Source organism: Panthera onca, chromosome A3 (genome assembly GCF_046562875.1).
Source record: "Panthera onca isolate mPanOnc1 chromosome A3, mPanOnc1 haplotype 2, whole genome shotgun sequence".
NCBI classification, from domain to species: Eukaryota; Metazoa; Chordata; class Mammalia; order Carnivora; family Felidae; genus Panthera; species Panthera onca.
The window spans coordinates 134,226,593-134,251,246 of NC_138341.1; the positions used below are offsets into that span (position 1 = coordinate 134,226,593).

General features: G+C 55.9%; 1 protein-coding gene across 2 annotated transcripts in view; it reads right to left on the minus strand.

Moving 5' to 3' along the window:
* BMP7 (bone morphogenetic protein 7) overlaps positions 1–24,654 on the minus strand; it is a 164,422-nt gene that overhangs the window by 11,024 nt on the left and 128,744 nt on the right. The window contains exon 7 of one of the 2 annotated variants that reach the window (XM_078443925.2): positions 5,072–5,218. The exons of the other annotated variant lie outside the window; for it this stretch is intronic. Coding sequence (XP_078300051.1) covers positions 5,177–5,218 — 42 coding nt within the window. The 3' untranslated portion in view covers positions 5,072–5,176. Of the gene's footprint in view, positions 1–5,071; positions 5,219–24,654 lie in introns of those variants that run through there. 2 annotated transcript variants of the gene reach the window in all.

Sequence of the window (24,654 nt, forward strand, 5' to 3'; positions counted from 1 at the left end):
GAAACTCAGTGTCCCTGGGTCTCTGAACTTTCCCTACAACGTGGACCAAGTCCCAGGTCTTGGCGGAGGAGGAAGGGGGCCCAGCGGTGGCCCGAGGGCACTGGCCGGAGTCGCCTGACCTGAGACTCTGCTGAAGGGCTCATCTCCGACCTCCAGAGCGCTCCCTGCCCAGCCGCCCTGCTCCCTCCCTGGCTTCTCACTGGGCCACCCCGTCCCCCCGCCCCCCCCCCCCCCAAGCTCCATGGAAGCCCCAACCTTTCCCTTCAGACAACGGAGAGTGGGGGGCAAAGGGAGGCCTGGAATCAAGGGATTGTAAAATCATGCCCTGGAATTTGCTGGAAGCAGAAAAGCCCCCCATAAAAGTCTTCCAATCCCTCATATTTGATTTCACAAGCTGGTCGTCTAGGTAATTGTGGAGGGCGGCTCCCCCACCGGCCCCCCACCCCCACCCCGGGCATCAAAGTCTCGTCCCCACACACATGCCCCTTTGCTCCCCAGGCACGTCCTGGTGGGTGGTCAGGAGGGGGCCAGCGAGGGCCAGACGGTGTTTCCTCTGCTTGCAGATGCCAGGCGCTAAGTGACAAAGTGCTGTCCATGGTTACTATCTGGGAGAGGGTGGCCCTCCTGCCGGGTTCCCCTTCACTGTGGGACCCAGGGGCAGAGGCCGCAGACCCCAACAGTCGTCCTCGAGCTTGGTCAGCACCCTGGTCTGGGCTGCACTCTCCCATTTCTCTCTATAAAGGTTCTTCCTACCCCAGGGTCCCTCACCAGAATAAAAGTCCCTACTGCTCAGATGGCGTGGCAGCTCCTGACAGACGAGAGCAGGATGGGCCAGGGTGGGAGGGTCAGTCATCAGGTGCCACACAAGACAGGCTGTGAATCTTGGCTAAGGAAATCTGTTCATTCAAAAACTATTTCTTGAATGCCGGCTGAGAGCTGATGCGTAAGTCGGCTGGTGGCTTATCTTCTCCGGGTCTTGTTTTCCTCGTCTATAGAGTGGGGATATTGCTTGCCTCATGGGTTGCTGCAAGGATTAATTAGATGTTCGTGGTAATCAAAATCAGCTCAAGGTCAGGCCTCAGTTCAAATCTCGGGCCCACCACTTAGGTCACGATGGTCAATTGCATGTGTCAACTTGGTGAGGCCATAGCCCCCAGTCATTCACTTGATCGTTCACTTAGGCACTTGTAGGAAGTAGTGTGGAAGTAATTACAGTCTCCAAAATCATGTGACTTTCAGGTAGAGAGAGTGTCTTAGAGGATCCAGGTGGGCCTGGTCTAATCAGTTGAAGGGCCTTAAGAACAGGGCTGAAGTGTTCCCGCAGAAACAACTCTGCCTGTGGACAGCAGCCCGACCTGGTGTCCAAGGACCCCGGCGCCTCCTGACGGCCTGACCCGCGGACTCCGACCTGCCTGGCCAGGCGCCCCCAGGCCCACGCCAGCTCCTTGCAAGAAATCCCTTATGATCGGTCTCCTACCGGTTCTGCTCCTCTGCTTGGACGCTGACCGACACGGGGAGTCTGGCAGTGTTGCTCTACCTGCGCCCTCAGCTGTAAAAGGGGCCTAACAATCGCACATAAAACCGTAATGAAGACTAGAGTGTAACCAAACCCAGTCACTCCAACAAAGGAGTGGCGGCCCCAAGACCGACAGTCACCGAGAGGGAAAGAGCAGAGGCGTGGAGGCCTCGGTCACCCACAGCCTGCAGTCCCTGCCTCTAGGCTGCAAGCAGGACCATCTCAGGGTGGGAAGGGGGCACCCTGCACCCTGGTCCTTTCCGTGTGCAAGTTGGGGACACATATTTCCCCACAGGACCAATTTTACAGAAAGGACGAAGCTGGGTCCCCTTCCTGTTCTTCCCGGGACTCAAAACCTCATCCCCAGCCACGCCCCCAGCCACGCCCCTTCCTGTCACGTGGACGAGATGGCCGTAAGGTTGCCAGATAAAAATAACAGGCTGCACAATTAAACCTGAGCTTCAGAGAAGTGACAGATAGGTTTTTGTGGTTTTGTTTTTTTTTTTTAACATATTGGATGGGATATACTTACACTTAACAAGTAATTTGTTTATGTAAAAACCAAATGTAACTGGGAGTCCTGTGTTTTTTGGTTTGTCTTTTGTTTTTATTTATTTGTTAATGCTTATTTATTTTTAAGAGAGAGAGAGAACAGGGGAGAGGCAGAGAAAGAGAGGGAGACACAGAATCCAAAGCAGGCTCCAGGCTCTGAGTCGTCAGCACAGAGCCCGACGCAGGACTTGAACCCATGAACTGCGGGATCGTGACCTGAGCCGAAGCCGGCTGCTTAACTGACTGAGCCACCCAGGTGCCCCCCTCCTGTGTTTTTAAATTTTTTATCATTATTTTTTTTTAACGTTTATTTATTTTTGAGAGAGAGAGACAGAGTGCCAGTGGGAGAGGGGCAGAGAGAGAAGGAGACACAGAGTCTGAAGCAGGTTCCAGCCTCCGAGCTGTCAGCACCCAGCCGGACGCGGGTCGGAACCCACGAACTTCAAGATCATGACCTGACCTGAAGCCAGATACCCACCAACCGAGCCACCCAGGCGCCCCCCTCCCCCCAAGCTGTGTTTTTTATTTGTTACATCTGGCAACCCTAAGTGGGTAGGACTGGCTACATAATTAATTATGAAGAATTCCAAGATGGTGACAGGAAGTTTTAAACCAAGCGTGAAGGAGACCTTTTCCTGAGTGTCTGAATCACATGCACGCCCACGAAGAGGCCACACCGGACCGTGACCATCTCCTTCCTGCCACAGGGAGGTAATGTTTTGGCTGCTCCCACTCCCTGCCGAGCCGGGCAGGGGATATGACCTTGACGGGTGACAGAATTCAAGTGACCTCCGGGAGCCCAGGAGCAAGAAAGTGAGCCCAAGCACGTTGATCGCCTACTCTGACTGCCCTGTAGTCTGATAGAGGAGAGTCAGCGTTTTAACTGTATCTGTGCTTTCTATTTGAGTTGCTTCAGATCCCTCAGGAAAGCAGTTACATGACATCAATTCCCAAAGGAGCCAGCGGCCCGGGGCTAGGGAGGGGGCATGGGGCTTCCCCCGCTTCCTTAACGATTTAGTCCCCCCAAAATAAAATAAAGTGGTATTTTTAAGTTCATAAAAAATCAGTAAAATAAAAACAGATCCACTTTTCACAAAATAAAATAAAACAAATATGAGACCAAGAGGGCAGGTAACGCCCTCTCTGACCAAGGCGGCCATCGGGAATGCAGAGATTCGTAATGTTAGTATCTAAAGTGTTACACAAAAGACGGGTGTGAATGGCACACTTGCTCTAACAGGCGTCCTGCTCTGTGGCCTGGACAGCTGACTGGACACAGGCTGGGCCTTTATGACTGGGACCGCTGCCTTCACACCCCACTTGGATGGCCATTAGGAGCAGGCGTTCGAGTACTCTCTGATCAGTTTTAAGTGTTAACGTGGGCTTCCCAGCTTTAGAGGTTAAACACTGCATAAAGATCCAGCATCATCCAGAATATGTAAAGAGCGCCTGCAACTCAACAACAAGAAGACCGACAACCCAACTGAAAAATGAGCAAAGGACTCCGGGGAAGGTGTACGGATGGCCAGCGCGCACACGGAGAGATGCTGCGTGTCCCCCGTCGTTAGGGACACGCAAGTCAAAGCCACAAAAGTGCACTCGCGAGGATGCGCTGTCATTTTTAAGAGCGGACAACAGCAGGCGACCGCAAAGGTGTAGAGAAATTGGAAACTCTTGTCCACTGCGGGTAGAAACAGTCTGGTGTTTCCTCAGAAGGTTAAGCCTAGAATTACCAGGTCAGCCTGCAGGTACATGCCCCAGACGACTGAAGACAGGTGCTCAGCTCGTACGTGCACAGGCACGTTCACAGCGGCACCGTTCGTAACAGTCGCAAGGTGGACCCAACCAGATGTCCAACAGCCGACGAACGGATAGATAAACCGCGGTGAATAAACACCGTAGAATATTACTCAGTCATAAAAATGAATGGGGCGTGAGACGGCTGCCACGTGGATGAACGTCGAAGGCAAGATGCAGAGCGAAAGAAGCCAGACAAAAACGGCCATATGCTGTAGGATCCCACTTATGTGAAATCTCCAGACTAGGGATGAACCCACAGGGACCTAAGGCACACTGGGGGTTGCCAGGGGCTGGAGGGAGAGGCGAATGGGGGGCATCTGCTTCACGGGTGCAGGGTTTCCTTTTGGGGGTGGTGAAAATGGTTCGCAACGAGATAGAGGTGGTGGTTGTACAACCTCATGAAGACGCTAAATACCAGTGGTTAAGTTTCTGTGTGAATTTCACCTCAATTGAAAAACAATAGATTCAGGGGCGCCTGGGTGGCTCAGTCGGTTGAGCGTCCGACTTCAGCTCAGGTCGTGATCTCGTGGTTCGTGAGTCCGAGCCCCACGTCGGGCTCTCTGCTGGCAGCGCAGAGCCCCCTTCGGATCCTCTGTCCGTTGCCCCCCTCCGTCTCTCCTCTGTTTGTGCTCTCTCTCTCTCTCTCTCTCTCTCAAAAATAAATAAACACTGGGGGGAGAAAAGAACTACGGGGCTGAGAACTGGGTGCAGGAGGTCAGTAACTACACGTTACAGGTCCTCTGGAATCTGAGGAACTGGGGCTCGGAGAGGCCAGGCCTGGATTTGGACCCAGACCCCAGACGACCCGGACAAGGCTCTGTCTACACCTCCGTCCCCTGTCCAGCTGCTGCTGTGGCCTGGAACACATCACTTGGCCTCAGTTTTCTCATCTATGATGTGGGCATTTCACTCTCAAACACCCCTTCTGCTTTTATGTCTCTTCCTGCATGCATCACATGTCTTGAAGGTGGGTTTATCAATCTGTATGTAGTAACCCATGTCCCATGTTTGGTTTTCAAACATGTCTTGGCAAGTCGGGGGGTTCCGGATGAGATAACCAGGATTAACCACGGGGTTGCGCGTCTCTTCTCCTACAGCTGATCCAACTTCCATTCCTCTCCCCTTTCACTCTAAGCGCTGGAAAAGCTAAGTTTTCCCTTTCCCAGACTCCTCCGCAGCCGCATGCCATCGTCTTGGCCAATGAAACATAAAGGGAAGTCCGCTGGGGTCCTGGGAAAACTTCTGATTTCCTGCTGAAAGGAACAGATGTCACTGGCATCACGTCTTCTTTCTTTCTTCCCGCCTTGCCTACTGATGTGATGCTTGGAGCTGCAGCAGCCATCTTGTGACCTGAAGGTAAAGGCCAAGAGAATCACTGAGGCATCAGCATCTCACATCACCGAGCTGCTGCACCAATGGCAACCGCCCCCTTCCAGTCGTCTCGCTGTCTGAGCAAGAAAGAGCCCCAGGCTTCTGATCCTTGGAACAGTGTGTGAGCCCAGCTGATTCATAAGCGGCCCCTGACCAGTGTATTAGTTGGGATTCTTCTGATTCCAAGGGACAGAAACCCAACTCGTGGTGGTGGCTTAAGCCAAAAAAAAAAAAAAAAAAAAAAAAAAAAAAAAGGGACTTTACTGGCTCATGTCATTGGAATGTGGAGGGGGTGGGTGGGCACCTGGCTTCAGACACGGCTGGAGATGAGGGTTTCTCCACATTGGCCGTACTGACATTTGGGGACTGGGTAAGTCTTTGATGTGAGTGCCGTCCAGTGAATCGTCGGGAGCTCAGCAACGACCCCGACCTCTGACCTCTACTCACTAGATGGTGAGTGGCGCCCCCCACGCCCCCCACCCCTGCACTGCTCCAGATGTGACACACGAAAATGTCCCCAGACATCGCTACATGTCGACTGGAGGGCAAAACACCCCTTTGGAACCCCTGACCAAGGTCAAGTCTTCCAGACTGTCCATCTTTCCATGTCTCAGCTCTGGGACCTTCTCTGTGTTAACCTTGACCTCTCCTCCTGCAGGCGGCCTTCCTCTATGAAGGCAAAGAAGAGTCCCCAGACTTGCCTCCCTCCGGGGAAAACAGAGCTGCTCCCTCCCCGCCCTCTCCTAGCAGTCCCAGGGCAGGATTCTGATTGGCTCCCCTAGGGTCACATGGCCTCCAGTGAACCCATGTCTGTATGGAGACAAATCAAACGGGGACATCTGCCGTATCTGACCTGGAGAGGGGGTGTGTTGTGGGGGGACAGGCTCACTGGGGCCAAGGAGAATGGCAGAAGTGTAGTTTCCCAGAGGAAAAATGGGCACCGTCGGAAAAAACCAACAGGGAGACAGACACTGGCACATAAAAAGAGTTGACACTCCTAACTCGAAAGTAGGCAAAGAGGCGGAACGGCAAGCAGGTTGACGTTTCTTTTGTTGTTGTTGTTTTGTTGTTGTTTTTGTGTTTTGTTTTTGTTTTTCTTAATTGAGACAGACTTCTCATAATTGACATTTCTTTTGCGCGTGTCTGTGTGTGATATGTTTTTTAAAAATTTTTTGTTTAACATGTATTCATTTTTGAGAGTGAGAGACACAGAGCATGAGTGGGGGAGGGGCAGAGAGACAGGGAGACACAGAATCTGAAACAGGCTCCAGGCTCCGAGCTGTCGGCCCAGAGCCCGACGCGGGGCTCGAACCCACGAACCGCGAGATCACGACCTGAGCCGAAGTCGGACGCTCCACCGACGGAGCCCCCCAGGCGCCCCAACTGACATTTCTCAGTTGACACAGACTTCACGTGCCATAACGTCTGTCGTTTCAAAGCGTGCATTCAGTGGTTTTTAGCACAGTGACAAGGCTGTGCAGTCATCACACGGTCTGGTTCCAGAACGTTCTCATCACCCCCCACAACAGTCCTTGTACCCAGTAAGAGCCACCCCCATTCTTGCCCCGGTCCCCAGTGCAACTTTACGCTTTAAACAACGGTAAATGTCATTGCAGATCGTACACCATTCCCATTGTGCTCCTCAAGGATTGAAGACACCTTAAGGGACCCCGCCATCAGCATCCAACGGACACATTCTCCCTTTCTGATAGAGACAACCGCCGGCCTAGAAGATTTCTCGCGTCCGTGCCGGCCGTATAGACCTGGCGGTGTGTTATAAAGTGAGTCCCTTTGCGGCCAGCTGTGTCTAGCTGAAGGCCAGGCAGATTGAGTGTCTGTTCAGGCCAGATGCGGTGGTTGACCAGATCTCCGCCCAGAGCCACGTGCTGAGCTGACCCCAGAAGCCAGGGGGAAGGGACCGAAAGCTGAGTAAGAGGTCCCCCCGGGGCGTCACAGGGAGGGCTCCAAGTGGCGGGTCTTTAAGGCCAGGTTTACCTGGATTCAGATCCCTCCTCTTGCCTTCTGCGTGACCTTCATTTCTCTGGGGCTTAGTTTCTCATTCTCATCGTATCCCCACCTCTACAGACCACACTCTCAGGTCTGTTTCACAGAGGAAACTGAGGCTCAGACGGGGAGCCGCTCACCAAAGATCACCGCCCGTCTCCCTCCCGCTGTCTCTCCAAGGGCGCCTCCCTGTCTTCGTGGAGGTAGGTGTGGCCACGTGATTTGTTTCCGCCATATTCTTTTTTTCCCTCTGGCCTGGCTACGGGACACCTTTGCGAGGGTAGCCGCCCTGTCCGCCTGGGTCCCTGAGGGGCCACGCGGAGTGCTATCCCTCTGCCGGCCTGCGACACGCCTGTGGTATGGGTGAGAAGTACACCTGTGTTGTTTTAAGCTACTGAGACGTTTGTCACCACAGCATAATCCAGCCCGTCGTGACTGAGGCAGTCACATGATCAAGAACCCAGACTCATACCCAAGTCTCTCTGACTCCCGGGCCTCAGCCCCTAGCATCCTGCCTCAGTGGAGAGTCCGGGGCTTTCTTGGGCCCATAGGCAGTGCTTCTGAAGCCTGGAATTGGCAAGTGGTTCTGAACGTCTATTAATGACCGTGAGGAAAGATACGGCAGGCGGAATCCCATGACGGCCCCTCAATGTTCCATACCCTCGTATGATCCTCTGCATGTTGAGTACATACATAGTTGTGTTAGAGGGCACAAGTGACTTTAAGGAAGAAAATGGGGGCGCCTGGGTGGCTCAGTCGGTTGAGCGTCCGACTCTTGATTTCGGCTCAGGCCACGATCTCACGGTTCGTGGGATTGAGCCCTGCGTCCGCCTTTGTGCTAACAGTGAGGAGCCTGCTTAGAATTCTCTCTCCTCTTCTCTCTGTGCCCCCCCCCCACTTGCGTGCGTGCTCTCTCTCTCTCTCTCAAAATAAATAAACACTAGAAAGAAAATTATCCTTGGTGGGCCTGACCTAATCAGGTGAGCCCTGCAAAGGGAAGAAGCCCTTCCTGGAAAAAGAGATTCAAAGCACGTAGGGCATTCAGCACGAAGGAGATCGTCTGTTGCCGGCCGGCTTTGAAAGCGGAAGGGGCCGTGCAGCAAGGAATAAGGCCACTCAGAGTGGAGGGAGCCCGGGCTCACCCCAACAAGCAGACAGGACTTGGGCCCGACGCTCCAGAGGAGAACACAGGCCGGCCAACAGCTTGATTTCAGCCCAGTGAGACAGAGAACCCGGCCTCTCTGTGCCCACGCTTCTGTCCCACAAAAATGAGGAAGAAAAAACACGGGTGTTGTTTTAAGCCACTACGTCTGGGGCAACTTGTTACACGGCATCGAGAGCTAATACAAGGGGCAATCTTTTCATGCGTCCACGGAGCCGGGAGGAAGCCCGCTGAAGACGCAGCTGCCCGCACTGTCCTCGGGCTCCCGTTCTCCGGGAAACCTCTCCCAGCACATCCAGACCTCTCCCTACCCCCTCGCCCAGGCTTTATTCCTGCCACTGTTCTAATTCCCCGATTATTCCCTTCAGTACCTGCTCAGCCGACACGCCATGTGATACAGAGCTCCCCTTGCACGGGGTGAAAAAAACGAACTTAAGCTCTCAAATGTAGGCTCCCAGTCAGAGCTGGAAATACCAGGCCGAGTTGGCACGAGGAATGCCAGCTCCTTGCCAACAGGGTTGAATGAGGTTTTTTTAGTCTCGAACAAAGCTTTCCCTTTGAGGATTAACTGCCAACAGGGAGCTCTTTGTTTTGAGTAGGACTTCAGATGATTGCTGGGACAGAAAAGGGGAGAAAGGAGACACCATCGAGATCCCAGCGTGTAAACCCTGGATCCCCCGAAACATAATTTTTTTTTCACTTGTTGGCAAATATGGACGCATATCGCGCTGACAGTCTGAAACATCCATTTGATCCGTGGCCCCGGGCCTGGTCTCACGTTTCGTGGCAGGTGATCCCTTCGAAGATACGCACGGACATACGTGGGGCCTGGCGAGGAGGAAAGGCCTATTGTCACTTGTCAGCTTTTTTTTTTTTTTTTTTTTTTTTTTATGTCGTCGGAAAAAAAGGAAAGCAAAACCTCCAGATACAGCCCTGGTGTTGTTTCCCGAGGTAGAAAACCCTGGAGGCGGGAAGGAAGCGCGGGTGACTCTGACAGGGCACTAAGAGCCTCTGCGTAGAAGCCAGCTGTGGCCCGGTGTGCATGGCTGTTTATGGCACCTTCTGAGCTCTGCACGGAGCCCGCTGGGGTGAAGAACCCTGCCTCAGCTCTCTCACTCTTCAAAGCTTGGCCCCCGAGATGCTCGGAATAAACCCCAATGTGCCACTTTGGGGCCCATGTCCTCGTGATCTGGCTTTCCTGCCGTGCGTCTGACCCGTCGTCCCCCAGCTCTCTGTGTCCGGCCGTGCCTGGAACGCGGCGGGCACGTTCCCGCCTCAGGGCCTTTGCACAGCCAGTCTCTCCGCCTGGGATTCTGTTTCAGACACCCACCTGCTTGACTGTTTCTTCTGGCTCGTGCCCAAGAGTGGCATCTCCCCAGAGCGGCCTCCTCCGGGCCTTCGTCTGTCTTCTCCGTTCGCTGGCCTCGCTTCATAGGCTGAATTTTTAATTTCATCTCTTCCCCCTCGGGAGTGTGAACGTCACGCTTAGAGTCGCATCGCTCCTGGCCTCATCGGAGAATTCAGGCCAGCGGCCGGGCAATTGCATACAGAGTCCCTGCCCTCCTGGGGCTCCTGCTCCGGGGTGCTGGGCAGCCAGAGAGGGGGTGAGGGACAGCGGGCGAGGGCGGGGAGCCGGCCCATCCCCCACGCCCCCCGCCCACCTCGCGCCTGCACTCGCCAAGAGGTCCCCGGTGGCTTGGGTGCTGGTAAGCAGCCCCGTGGCTGACCTCCCTCCCGTTAGCTGTCCCACCTGTCACCGCTGCTTTGCAAAGCCTGCGGGCGTGGGCCCCGAGCCGCGGTCCCTCCTCGGTGACCTCAGCTCGGGGACGGGAGTCATGACACAGATCATCCAAAACAGCTGAGAGCCACAGCAGCCCTGCTGGGGACCATAGCCGGTGCGTGTGACCGCGCTCGGTCCCGGCGACGACGCGCTGTCCCCGACGCTGTCCGCGGTTCCGGTCTGCACCCCTGCGGCCAGAGCGTCTGACGTCAGTTCTCTCCTCCTTCCTGAACTCACTTCTTTTGTTGTTTTAAGGAGCCTGGCTTTCCCGGCACGGAAAGCTTTTCTCCTCGGCTTGCAGCCTAAGCCCAACTACTCTCGTGGAGGGAGAGGATGTTCTTGCGCACTTTTTAATGAAATTGAGTGGCTTTCATTTACTGAGCTAGAATTTACAGGCCGTGCATGCGGTCTGGGGGTTCTGACCGACGCCAAGGGCCAGGGGACCGCCCGGCAGTTAGGGTGCAGAGGCCCCCACCCGACTCCTTCGGCTGCACGGGGTCTCACTTAATCCTCGCATCACCCCCGAGAGGCGGCACCAGGCAGGGGTGCAAGGCCCTCGCGCGCCCCAAGTTCCACTGCCCAGCACCGTGCCTGACGTCCGCAGCCGCGCAACACGCGTTAGTCACACCGTCGAAACAAAGACCCTGGCGTTACAGGTCGGCCGTGTCTACCAACGAGGAGGAGAGTTCCTCGTTTGCGTCCCCGATCTCCTGTGCCAGCCTCCGGCTCTCGGATCCACAGGGGTCTCTGCACAGCCTCACGCGAATCCAGCCTAATTACCAACTCTTGCTTCTCACGTTCATGGTCGATCCCCCAAGGATGCTTGGTGGGCGGGAAGGAGGCCAACCGACCCTCCTCACCACAGGGTGGATGAAGGAATCCTAAGCGGGGACGGTCTACGTCCTCGGGTCCAGTCTGGACTCTGGCACAACCTGCCGTGTGACCTGATGCAATGATCACGGCCTCTCTGGGCTTTTGCTTCTCCAACCGCACGAGGAAGGAGGGGCTTACTCAGGGGCGCCCGGGTGGCTCAGTCGGTTGGGCAGCCGACTTCGGCTCAGGTCACGATCTCACGGTCCGTGGGTTCGAGCCCCGTGTCGGGCTCTGTGCTGACAGCGCAGAGCCTGGAGCCTGCCTCGGAATCTGTGTCTCCCTCTCTCTCTGACCCTCCCCCGTTCGTGCGCTGTCTCTCTCTGTCTCTAAAATGAATAAACCTTAAAAAAAGAAAGAAAAGGACGGGCTTACCCCTAACGGCGTCCAAGGGCGCATGCAGCTCAGCCATTATGGTGCTGCACTAGCGAGGGCTCTCTTGGCTGCAAATGACAGAAAACCCCACTCACGCTGGGTTAGGGAAGGACGAGGGAGGCGTTTCCTGGCCGGCCCGGGAGGTGTGAAGCAGACGGAGTCAGGTATGGCTCCATCCAGGGGCTCTGACGATGTCGCCCATTCTGCCTCTCTCTCAATCCTCCCCCGCCCCTGCCAGGGTTTTCCCCTCCACCCCTCAGCTCTGCATTCCTATGTGTTGGCTCCGTTCTTGTGCACAGTCTCCCTGTGGGGAGGCAAGAGGCCGCCAGTGGCCCCAGACTTCCACGCTGTCCTCTCAGAGCCTCCACCGCAAAGAGCAATTCCCTCCACCCCGGAGCTCGGGCAAAAGGGTCCGTGTTGGCCCTGCTCGGACAAACCTGGCTCACAAGCTCACCCCTGAACCAATCCCTGTGGCCCAAGGGGTGGGATTCACCGATCGGCTGAGCCCGTGTGGCACAATCTCACCTGGATCCCAAGGAGGCGAGTGATGTGAGCCCTCCTGACCCCTGCTGGCCCTGGGGGAAGGGTGTTTCCCCAAAGAAAAGCCTGCAGGTGCCTTCGGAATGAGGGGAAATCTCACAAAATCCATTACAGGGTCTCTAGGGCCCCTGGCTGGCTCAGTGGGTAGGTCACGCAACTCGTCATCTCAACGTTGTCAGTTCAAGCCCCGTGTGGGTGTAGAGATTACTTAAAAATAAAATCGTTAAAAAAAAAAATCCATTACCGAGTCTGGATTACACTTCCCGCGACCAACCATCCAGGAGGTTTGCCTTCTGTAAGTGCGTCTGGAGAAGTCCCTGCTGGGCACCAGGAGCCACCCGGTCCCCCGAGCCAGCCAGGACCTGCCTGCATGGACGCTGCCCACCGGGCTTGGACCCATTCCCTCCCCCCCACCCCTCTCTCTGCAGCGTCTGAAAAGTCCCCTCCCGAACCGTGGGCTGCCTGCAGGGAAGCGTTCACGTTTACTTCCGCAGAGGCGGGTGATGCACCGAGCCCTTCTCCGCGGTCCCTAAGGCGGCCCCAGCCCTCGGCGCAGCCTGGGGGACACCTGAGTACCTGTTCGCTGCAGGAAGCGGTCAAAGGTGAATGAGATTCCTCCGGCGGCCGTAGCAAATGAGCACAAACGGGGTGGCTTTAAACCACACAAGCGTGTTTTCTTACAGTTTGGGAGATCACACGCTTGAGACGGGTCTCCTGGGGAAATGCAGGGGTTAGCAGGCTGGGAGGCTCCGGGGGGGGGGGGGGTGGAGAACCCGTTTCTTTGCCTTTTGCAGCTTCTAGACGCCGCCCGCAGCCCTCGCCCCCTGGCCCCTTCCTCCATCCTGAGGGCCAGCTGCAGGGCGTCTGCCCCGGACCCTCCCACCCGCCCCCGTCAGGACCCTGGTGCCCACAGGCTCATCCTGCCACCTCGGAGCCCTGAACTTATTCATATCTTATTGCAGAGTCCCTTTTTCCGCGGAAGGTTACATATTCGGAGGGTTCAGGGATTGGGCTGTGGACATTTCGGGAGGGCGGTATTCCAGAAAGGTCACTGCACCAGCCGCCTGTATCGCCCTCCACGCAGCCCATGCCGGTGAAAACCTGCTTCGAGGGACAGACTGGGGCTTGCAGTGAGCTGGGACAAAGTGGAGTCCCTACCTGCCCACACAGACACACACGGAGCCTCCTTCGGTGAAGGTTCATGAAGCACCTACTGTGTGCTACACACTGAACTTAGCGCTGAGTTAAGGAGTGGACAGAGGAGATCGAAACAGACAGGGTCCCCTCACGGAGCTTCCAGTCCCTAAACATCACACCAAATAAGCACCAGCTGATCTATGACTGAATCCACTCGACCAATGCTTACTCAGGGCCCGATATATGCCAGCCCCATGCTATGCTCTAGTGAACGGGGCGGACCCGGTCCCCACCCCCATGGGGTGTCCACAGCGGGGACGGGGGTGTTGGCAAAAGGGAAGGGGACAGGTGGTCTGTGTGGCTTGCCTACTGCCGCCTGACAAACCGCCCCGAAGCTCAGTGACTTCAAACGACAGCCACGTGTATGGTTTTGCACACGTATAAGGTCAGCTGGAAAGTTCTGCTGACCTAGGATGGTCTCCGCTGATCAAGGCTGGGATTCGTCTCGGGCCTGCGGTCAGCTGCGAAGGTAGGCGGAGGGCCAGCTGGTCTAAAATGATCCCACTCAGGGCGCCTGGGGGGCTCAGTCGGTGGAGCGTCCGACTTCGGCTCAGGTCACGATCTCACGGTTCGTGGGTTCGAGCCCCACATCGGGCTCTGTGCTGACAGCTCGGAGCCTCCTTCCGATTCCGTGTCTGCCTCTCTCTCTCTCTCTCTGCCTCTCCCCACTCGCATTCTGTCTCTCTCTCTCAAAATAAATAAACAAGCTTTAAAAAAAAAAAGATAGAGGGGCTCCTGGCTGGCTCAGTCGGTCCGACTTCGGCTCAGGCCACGGGTCTCATGGTTCGTGAGTTCGAGCCCCACGTCGGGCTCTGTGCTGACAGCTCAGAGCCTGGAGCCTGCTTCCGATTCTGTGTCTCCCTCTCTCTCTCACCCTCCCCCACTCACGCTCTGTCTCTATCAAAAGCTGAATAAACATTAAAACAAATTAAAACAAAATCTAGCACAAGCGGGAGGAACGGAGAGGCCACCAGGTTCTTCTCTCTCTCTCACCCCTAGTCTGCGGGGAAGTTTCCCCTGGCCCCAGGCCTGACCTCGTCGGGCGGTTCTCCCTCTGTCAAGGTCCCCCTGCCACCGTCCTGCGTCATCGTTTGTCACTCCAGCCCAGGTCGCCTGTGCTGGGCGGACCTGCCCCAACGCCGGAGTTCCCCGACCTCTGGGGCCAGCGTGCTGCCGACTCGAAGGGAGCCAGCCCTTAATTTTCCCCCCACCGAGCCGGAAGAGCTTCCGTGAAAATGGCCGGGAAACCCCCCCCAACGGCCCTCTCACAGAGCTGGTTTCTGGGTTGGCCTGACCAGCAAGGATCTTTCTAGATTTGCAGTAAAACCTGACCTTTGGTTCAACCCAGTTTAATGAGTGCGTGAGGCTGACAAAGGCCCAGAGCGGTCCCCAGAGCTGCTTCGGGTGAGGCCGCCAGCCCTGGGGCCGGCCCTTCCCTGTGATCTCAGTGTCCCTCCCAGTCCCCACAGAGTCGGCGGGGGCAGCTGCGGGGCGGCACTTTGAGAAACAGATTGCAGCTCTTCTGGAAGGCGGGAGGGGGAAAGGCCGAGAGCCGGCGGCAAAGCCTGTGGGGCCCGCGGGGGCTGCGGTGGGGCCCGAGGGCCTTCGAGCCCTTTCGTTTGCCGCGCGGTGACCATTCGGCCGTCGATGGCGTGGCTCCAGGGTCAGACCTGGGCTCACTGCTCGCAGCTCTGGGATCAGAGCACGGACCTAACCTCTCTGGGTGCCTGCTGGTCGTCCGCTAGAAGGGCCGCAGACCCCTCGCTGTCCAGGTCCCTGCGGGGAGGAAGGAGGAGACACGCAGGGGCTCAGTAAACACTCGCCCTGACGGGGAGTGCAGGCTGGGGGCACAGCGGGGGCTTGAAGGGCGCAGAGCAGAGCCACTCCCCGCCCGGCGATGAGAAAGCTGTGCTCTCCGTCCAGTCCTGGTGCTGAGACACTCGGGGACACGCCCTGGAAAAGAGGGCTCAGCCCCTCTGTCAATGAGAACGGGCCAAGAGAGGCCACGGGCTGTGCCCAAGGCCACCCAATGAGAGGGTGGTGCCGAATCTTCTAAACTAAACGGCACGCCCTGGCTGCCCACCACGGGCCGGGCACTCCACCTGTATTGTCTCAACCGGTTGTGTCCGTGAGGTCCTCCCTGCAGATGGGGAGGGGGCCCCAGCAAGGAACGACCAGCCGGTGCCCGGGACCCTAAAGTCTCTGGTGACGTGACCGTGTGGTCGGCGCCTGGCGAGGAATGGACTTTGAGGGTCGGGGCTGCTCTCCCCCTGCAAACAGCCCCGGCTCTCAATCTAGAAAAACATCTTCAGAAAATGGAAGATAGCGTTTCTACTTAGGGGGCCCATCGGACGCAAGCAAGCCCCCAGAAAGAGCCAGAGGCCTCCTGAAGACCTGACCGGCAGTTCAGCGGGCTGTCTGAGCAGGCTTCTGATCAGACAGAAGCATGACCGTAATCACAGAGACAAGAGCGATCCCGGCTACGCTCGGGATTTTCGGTGCGTTACCCCACTTTCCCTCCACCTCAGCCATGGCGGTGACGTAATGTTTTTCGTGTCCATTTTACAGAAGGGGAGACGGAGGCCACGAGAGGTGAGGTCACTGGCTCCGGGCCCTCCCGCCAGGAGGTAGGAAAGCTGGACTCAGACCCAGGCCCGCCCAGGCTCTAGACCCTCACGTCCCTCCCGCCGCAAGGCGCTGCCGGTCACAAGGCTTTTGGGGCGCAGTTCTGCCCTTCACACGGGCCTCGCTCCGAGCTGGAAAGGCAGATTTAGACAATCGGCTGGGGGCCGTGGGGGGGCTCTCGGGCAGGGTGGTGCTCCGGTGGGAGCCCAGACTCTGGAGCCAGGCCGCCTGGGGTCCTGCGAGAGGCACACTTAGGGGCTCATCTAATCTTCTGTTTGCTGAAATACGCAGCAGAGGTGACTGAGCCAGTGTGAGGTTTTAATGAGATAATAAATGTAAAGTGCTTAGCATTGTCCTTGAGGTTTGGTAAACGCTCAACAAATGATGGTTATCTGCTGTGTCTATACTCCTCGAAGGGGGCTGGTGTGTGGACCATCCCGAAGGTGAAACCGAACCCGGAAGTGCAAGCGAGGGGAGGGCGGGCGGGGCTCAAGCTGGAGTCGGGGTGAGGGGGGCGGGCAGGCCAGACCTCCTACATCCTCAGGCTGCCGAACAGTGGACATTATCTCAGGGCTGAGATGAGCCCTCAGAGCATTTGTGCAGGGGGTTCACGGGGGCCCGTTTGGCAAGGCCGGAGTCGGGCAGGAACTTCTGGGGTCACCGGGGAGAGAAGGTGGCGGTGGGAACCAGGCTGGTGGTGGACTTGGCGACTGGGGGGCCAGATCCAGGCTGCATCTCAGGAGGGGAGCCGAGAGCCCTCGCTGACCCGTGATGGGTGAGCGTAACAGGGGGGTCACGGACGATTCAAAGTCTCTGACCTCAGGAACGCGCCCCCTCGTCAAGCCCCACCTCTGAGAATGCGCGGGGGTGGGGGTGGGGGTCGCAGGGGCGGACGCAGGTCTTCTCAGCCAGCTGGGCACCTGCAGGGTGGGGGCAAGTGGCCCTCCCGAGGGGGGAGCCGAGAGACAAGCTGGGGGGGTTGGGTCCCAGGGGCACCAGTGCCAGCAAAGTGAGCAGGTGTCTTGGCCGCACCTAGATTTAGCTTCCTGTCTTTAAAACGGGGAGGATGGGGGGGCGCCTGGGGGGCTCAGGTCGTGATCTCGCGGTCCGTGGGTTCCAGCCTCGAGTCGGGCTCTGTGCAGACACCTGGGGGCCCGGAGCCCGCTTCGGATTCTGTGTCTCCCTCTCTCTCTGCCCCTCCCCCCACTCACGCTCTGTCTCTCTCTCAAAAATAAACATTAAAAAATAAAATTAAATTAAATTTAAAAATAAAATAAAATATAAAACAAAACGGGGAGGGTGGACGAACTTCGACGTGAGAAGCGCCTAGTCCCTGGGACGCGGTAAGGGCTCCGTCCACGGGGAAGTACTTGTGCCGATTGTCTCGCAAACCCCCAAACCGCGGCTCGAAGCCACGACCTCTTCCCGGGCCCGAGCTCCCAGCCTCAGGGCAGCGACTCTGACCGGCCCAGTGTGGGCCAGCACCCACCCTTGCCCCATCCGTGGTCACCGGAGCCGGGAGGGGGCCACGTGCTGCTGGGAGCCACCCCTGCGACCGCGAGGGCAGTGGGGGAGGGGCAGTCCCCCCCAACCCCGGGCACCCACCGGTTTCTCCTGCTTCTTTACCGCCCAAAACGAAATCTTGCTCCCTGGCCATAAGAATTCACATTTACACGGTAAAAGCAGCCTGATCAAATACGAACCGGCATAAAAGCAAAGTTAAATATATATATGTTTTACAATATATGTGGAAATCCACACATATGAATACATCTGCTGTACAAAACTGAGCTCCTACTTTCCTTGTTAGTAACTTGCATCTTGACCTACATTACCTGTCCAAACACAGAGCTAAGTTCGAGCCGCGAGACATCACCCATATCTAGCCGTTTTGATCTATGGAAAGGTCAATGGAGTATCATTTCACCAGCAGCATCACTGGTGTCCGATGACTGGCTTGTAATTTTGGTAATTTTTTTTTGTAATTGTGGTACTCTTTTTTTTTTTTTTTTTAACATCCATTATTACTGGACATTAGTGGTATTTTCAGTTTGGATCCGAGTCCCACAACTCAGAATGGGTCTTTTAAAAATACCATCTTTTGGGGTGCCTGGGTGGCTCAGTCGGTTGAGCGTCCGACTTCGGCTCAGGTCACGATCTCACGGTCTGTGAGTTCGAGCCCCGCGTTGGGCTCTGTGCCGACAGCTCAGAGCCTGGCGCCTTCAGGCTTCGTATTCCGTATCTCCCTCTCTCTCTGCCCCTTCCCTGCTCACACTCTATCTCTCTCTTAAAAAAATAAATAAACATTAAAAAAAATTTTTTTAAAGAACATGATGAAAGCTCATTTTTAAAAAATTAAAAATAAATAAGGGCGCCTGGGTGGCTCAGTCGGTTGAGCGTCCGACTTCGGCTCAGGTCACGATCTCACGGTCTGTGAGTTCGAGCCCCGCGTTGGGCTCTGTGCCGACAGCTCAGAGCCTGGCGCCTTCAGGCTTCGTATTCCGTATCTCCCTCTCTCTCTGCCCCTTCCCTGCTCACACTCTATCTCTCTCTTAAAAAAATAAATAAACATTAAAAAAAATTTTTTTAAAGAACATGATGAAAGCTCATTTTTAAAAAATTAAAAATAAATAAGGGCGCCTGGGTGGCTCAGTCGGTTGAGCGTCCGACTTCGGCTCAGGTCACGATCTCACGGTCTGTGAGTTCGAGCCCCGCGTTGGGCTCTGTGCCGACAGCTCAGAGCCTGGCGCCTTCAGGCTTCGTATTCCGTATCTCCCTCTCTCTCTGCCCCTTCCCTGCTCACACTCTATCTCTCTCTTAAAAAAATAAATAAACATTAAAAAAAATTTTTTTAAAGAACATGATGAAAGCTCATTTTTAAAAAATTAAAAATAAATAAGGGCGCCTGGGTGGCTCGGTCGGTTAAGCGTCCGACTTCGGCTCAGGTCGTGATCTCACGGTCCGTGGGTTCGAGCCCCGCGTCGGGCTCTGTGCTGACAGCTCAGAGCCTGGAGCCTGTTTCAGATTCTGTGTCTCCCTCTCTCTCTGACCCTCCCCCGTTCATGCTCTCTCTCTGCCTCAAAAATAAATAAACGTTAAAAAAAATTTTTAAATAAAAATAAAAATACCATTTTTGTGTGTCGGCCCCATTATTTCCAGAGCTGTCTTTAACCATGGGCGCCCTGCTGGGGCCGCCAGAAGTCAAGGATCAGCCAGGGTACAAACCGATCCCAGAATGTGAGTGGGTTCCCTGCTCCTGTCAAGGAGAGTGTGGGGATTCTGACCCCTTCCCTCCCAGCCGGGAATCCCACCCAGCAGGTGCCCCAGCTGGGTCGCTCCTGCCTGGCCTGGGGCTCCATGAAGGTGAGTTTCCAGTTCCTTCCCGGGAAGGGGCAGGTCCGTGTGTGACACCGAAAAGCAGGCGCTGGCGGCCTCCTGCAGGGATGGCTTCCTCTCAGGACCCTTCCATGGCTGCATGTGAACAGGGGCTCTCCCGGGGGGAGCCTCCCCGGGCCTGTGCCCCTACACCGCCCCCTCCCTGCCCTGCTTCCCTGAACCTCCAGCACCCGCAGTCATGGCAAATGTGAGCTGGCCCCGGAGGAGGGGCCTGAAGACCAGGCTGAGAAAGGCCAGCTGTCGGGATGGGACGATATGCTGTCTCCCGTCCAGCTGGGCTCCATCACAGGCTGGGAGAGGTTCCCACACACCCCCCTAAATGCCTCTCGCTCTGAGCCGTGGGGGAGCGAGAAGCCGGCGCTGGCTGAGCACCTGCCGTGTGCAAGGTGCCGCTTGCCGCCTGCCTCCGACGCGGTCTATCCTTCCAGGGGCTTCTGAGCAGGGACTCTGTTCGTTGCAGGCCTTCGGGTTCCGAGTGCCTCTGGGGCTTCGGGTGACAGAAGGCAGGACCTGAGCTGGGGGAGCTCTGCAGAACCTGGGGAGAAGAATTTGGGGCTGGCGGTTTGGGGAGCGGTCAGGGCAGGAGGGGTAGAGGCCAAGATGGGCAGGGGTGGGCAGGGAAAGCAGGTGCCGACCGTCAAAGTGCAGGACCCGACACCCACTGACCCGAAGCCCAAAGGCAGGCACAGGCCGGGCCGTGGCCGGGGGTGGGGGGCAGCCCCGTGACCCCGAGTGGACTTTTATTAGAGACATGAATCTATATCCCAAGTGAACAAAACTCACGTGCTCACAGAAAGCTCGCGGACACCTCCTAACCATCCTGGACAAGCCCCACCATGAGTCAGGCACCCATGTCATGCCCAGGAGGAAACGCGAGGCTCTTTTTCCCGTAACCCCACCCGTGGCTTCCGGGGGGCCCCTCACTCTCACATGGTGTGGGAGCTCTGCGTCCGCCCCAGAGCGCCCCAGATGCCTCTGCACCCTGGGGGCCCTCGAGGGCGCACCCCCGGGGCTGGGGGACATCGCCGCAGGCCGGCACCCCCTGGGGTGGGCCACAGCCCGCCCGTCCTGGGTCACGGGCTCTCGAAGGGAAGGCGGCCTCCAGACCATCCTTTATCCCGCGCGGCCACGGGGTCTGCCATCGTGCAGGGTTGCACCCGGAGAACACAGCTCGGGCCTCCTCTGGCCTCAATTCCCACCCCAACCCCTGTCCAGGCCTCTGATTCTCTGTTTTTAAATCGGGGGACTTGGGAGTTCCCCACCGGCCCCATCCTCACTTCCTGTCCCCTCCAGAGGGGGACCAAGGACACCGGCTAGTGCCCAGTGGGCTCTTTATGCTTTGAATTCTGTCAGGATGAAAGCTTTAAGGAAATCTTGTGGCAGACGGCTTTTTGCAGAGGATTCCATTTTCTGCTGACATTGTAGAAGGCCAACGGGCCAGAGCGGTTAACCCATAAGCAGGAGAAAATCACTTTTCCAGAAAGAAAAGGCTGAAATACCGCTTTGCATATAGAAGCCAGGCACAGTCGTGTTCTCCCAGAACAAAATAAAAGCACTTTTGATTAAGCCAGTAGAAACTCCCCGCAGGTTTGGAATCCATACTTGGAAAACGGATATGACGGGTGGGCGTTCTGTTAAAAGCTCCATTCGTCCAGTGGGACGCGTGATCCCACACGAATATCTCAGCTAAGGGCTGCCCCATTCTTGCAGCAACTCAGGCCAAAACCCGAAGGCTATTCCCGACAGACCCTTTCTCTACACCCCGTATCCAATGAGTGAACCCCGCCAAGTCTTCCTTCAAAATCTATCCTGCAGAATGAGTTTGCAATTTGGAAATATCATTCTTTTCAATTTATTTTTGAGACAGACAGACACACACACGGAGTGGGAGCCGGGGAGGGGCAGAGAGAGAGAAGGAGACACAGAATCCGAAGCAGGCTCCAGGCTCCCAGCTGTTAGCACAGAGCAAGATGCGGGGCTCGAACCCACGAGCTGTGAGCTTGTGACCTGAGCCGAAGTCGGACGCTTCACTGACCGAGCCACCCGGGCGCCCCGGGAAATATCATTTGGTGGTAGCCAGGTTGAAGCTGGTGGCTTCTCCGAGGGGCTTCCCACCCAGCAGGTGTTTTCCGTTCCCTTCCCTTTTGTATAAGTTGCAATGTCTTTGGTTGTACGTGACGAGGACCTTGATCTGGCTTAAGAAAAGAGTATTGGTTCACGTGACTGAAAAATGGAAGGGCAAGTCTGGCAGGGAAGACTGGATGAGGACCTTACATAACGTCAACAAAGCCCATTTCTCTCTCTCTCTCTCTCTCTGTCTGTTGGTTCTCTTTTCAGGCTCTTCCCTCATAGCAACAAAATGGCTGCCAGCAACGCTAGATGGTACATCCCCTTCAAGCTCGCACTTCCAGCAGAACAGAATCCCTGTATCGCAGGCTCCGGCTGGGCAGCGCCTACGTTCCATGGCCAACCCCTGTGGGCAAGGAGCATGTGAAGTCCCAGTCATGTGCTCAGCCTTTACAAAAAGGAGGGGCGGACGATAAGCTTTGCTCAGATCCCGTGAACTGGGACTGGGGGAGGATGGCCGCTCTGCGGAAGGGCAACGAGACACAGTTACCAGAGGGAGGGTAAGTGGAGGCGGCGTAACGAAAGAACTGGAAACATTCCTGGGAGCGGCTTTTTCCGCGATTTGGAGATTATTGTGATGCCTATCGCCTGCCCGGGAATCCTGCTTTCCAGCAAAGGTGACTGTAATTTCAGCCTTTAAAGAATGTCTCGTGATAAGCAGGAGAGAAAAACAGTGACCATGACGAAGAGCTGAAATATTTATCCCCGAGTCACCCTGCACGTCTACGCAACAGGCAAATGATGCTTTGGAAAGGCTACGTCTCCTGTTTACTAGGACTCTCCTAAAATCTACCTGAAAACAGGCACATCTTCCTGCTTCAAAGGAACGCCGGAATATGGTCTGCGTTCGGGGGAGGTGTTTCTGGCTTGTCTTGTGTTTGTTTCGGGTTCCACGGAGCCGTGAGGCTACGGAGAGAGCAGACAGGCGGGGTGATGTAGAGACAGGAGGCAGCGCAGAGGGTTGTCCTGCAAATTCATGATCACAGGGGTTGGCTTGTTTCTTAGAGGGGCACGGAGTGGGTGACCCTTAGCGTTCACTACACCTGGGCTCCGGTCCGGGTGGTTATTCTCCACAAATCAGGGATTCGATGTGCAGATTAAATTGGCGTAGACAAGGAAAAATACTCAGGTCAGTGCCTGACACATAGTATGTGCTCAATAAATGGTGGGATTTTTTTTTTTTCTTTTTTTAAATCATCCTTGTGGTGAGAGCTGGATTTATTAATATGAAAATGTCTCGGGGCCCCTGGGTGGCTCAGTGGGCGAAGCGTCTGACTTCGGCTCAGGCCATGATCTCGCGGTTCGGGAGATCGAGCCCCGCGTCAGGCTCTGAGGAGCCCGGAGCCTGCTTTGGATTCCACGTCTCCCTCTCTCTCTGTCCCTCCCCTGCTCACACTCTGTTGTTCTCTCTCTCAAAAATAAATAAACGTTTTTTAAAAATTAAAAAAAAGAAGACGTTTTTGCCCCAGCTGCATCTTGACTTCCCCAAATCAATTCAACCTGATGTCTTTGCCAAATGAGTGAAACACTGAAGAATGGGACAAGAGACAAGATGGGAAAGGTGGGACAAAAGTGGCCATGATCCACCTATAAAAGCCATCAGTCAACCTCAGAAAGAGCCACAGAGAGGGACAGTGGCATGTTTACAAGTGGGTAGGGGAGAGGCTCGGATGGGCTGAGCGGTGCCAGGGGCAGGGGAGGGGGGGGAAGAGCGTTCGAGAAGTGAGGTTATGCATCGTGAGTTGGACACTTGTCCATATTCTTGTAGAGATGCCCGTGGCTACCAGAATATCCTTCTTCGTAACTTCTGGCCCCCGTCCTGAGCTTCTCTGTATGAGAGTCTCTGCTGAGACTGGGCCACGTGGGGCCCCGCTGTTCTGAGGGCTCACTGTCAATGCCTCTTAGGGTACACGGACCGGAGGTGCGGTCAGGTTACCTCGGGTGACGGGGATCTGTTTTCAGGATTCCCAGGAAGTGAGAACTTCAGAGAAGAATCTTAAAAGCCGGACGCCGCAGAGTAAGAAGCTTACTTGGAATTCCAGATCATTCTAGGGCCCCAGGCATACGGTTTCCCACGTAGAAATGGGCTTCTCGTGTCCCTGCTCTAAGGGGTCACCACTGTGAGTCAGCCACGGCCTTTCTCTTCTGGATGCTCCTTTCTGAGCTGCCTGAGAGACACGAGCTGACTGTCTGGCCATCACCAACGGCACCGCCTGCCCCAAGCGGGCACAGCTGTCCTGGCCGGGCCGCCGGTAGCTTCTTCTGCAAGGATCACGTAGGCCCGCGGCGGGCGCCACGATGTGCCCACGACCCGTCCTTTAGGGCTGTTGGGGGTGTCAGTGTTAGCTGAGTCCCTCTCCAGGAACTGCCTTTAGCCTCTGACAGTCACAACCCCCACGGTCGGGCCCCATCTCGGGTGGGTGCCGTCCAGTGATTGGCCAGAGAGCAGGGAGACAGGCACAGGCCCGTCGCCCTGTTCCAGAGAACTCTTCAGGGCATCCCCGCCGCCCCGGAGCTCCCCGCGGGGTCAGTGAGGCCTTCCTTGTGACCACACCACAACCCGCCCCACCTTCTCCTCCCACACACACACACACACACACACACACGTCTGCTCCCAACCACGCCCCGTGAACCTCCCACACACTAATTTTGTCTCCCAGTCGGCCTCCTCAGGAACCCGATCTGTAACGATCCCCGCTCCAGTTTGGGGGGAGGGCGATGGGGGGGGGCCAGATGTAGCAAATACAAATTCAGGATTCTCAGTTAAGCGTGACTTTCCCATCAACAGTGAATGCAGGTTTAGCACAAGCCAGGTCCCCCTGCCGTAGCCGGGACATACTCACCCTGTAACATGATTTCTTGTTGATCCGAAGTTCAAATGTAACTGGGCATTCTATATTTTATCCGGCGACCTCAGTAGGGCTCTGGAGGACAGAATCTGGGGTCAGGGTTCGTCCGAACGGGCCAGGGGCCGTGGCGCACTTTCAGGACATTACAGACTCATGTGCCACAGACAAGTCAGCTTGGGTTTCTTTTGTGAGAAATACAAGAACTCCGACGTGCCCCTATGTTTGCTTAAAGAATAACACAAGTCATAACCACCACACACTGAGGGCTCACTGTCCGAGACCACGTATTAAGCATCCTAAAGCTGTTAGCCCATCTCTTCACCCAGGCAATCTTCACGGCAACCTTTTGCAGTGTGTGTATGTATCCATTAGGATCAAGTCCAATGTAAGGGACAGGAAACCCAAACTATCGTTGGTTTCAATACAATTTTAAAATTCAGAGGTAAGCAGGGCAAGACTGGGACTGGGACTCCCACCCCCTCCCTCTTGG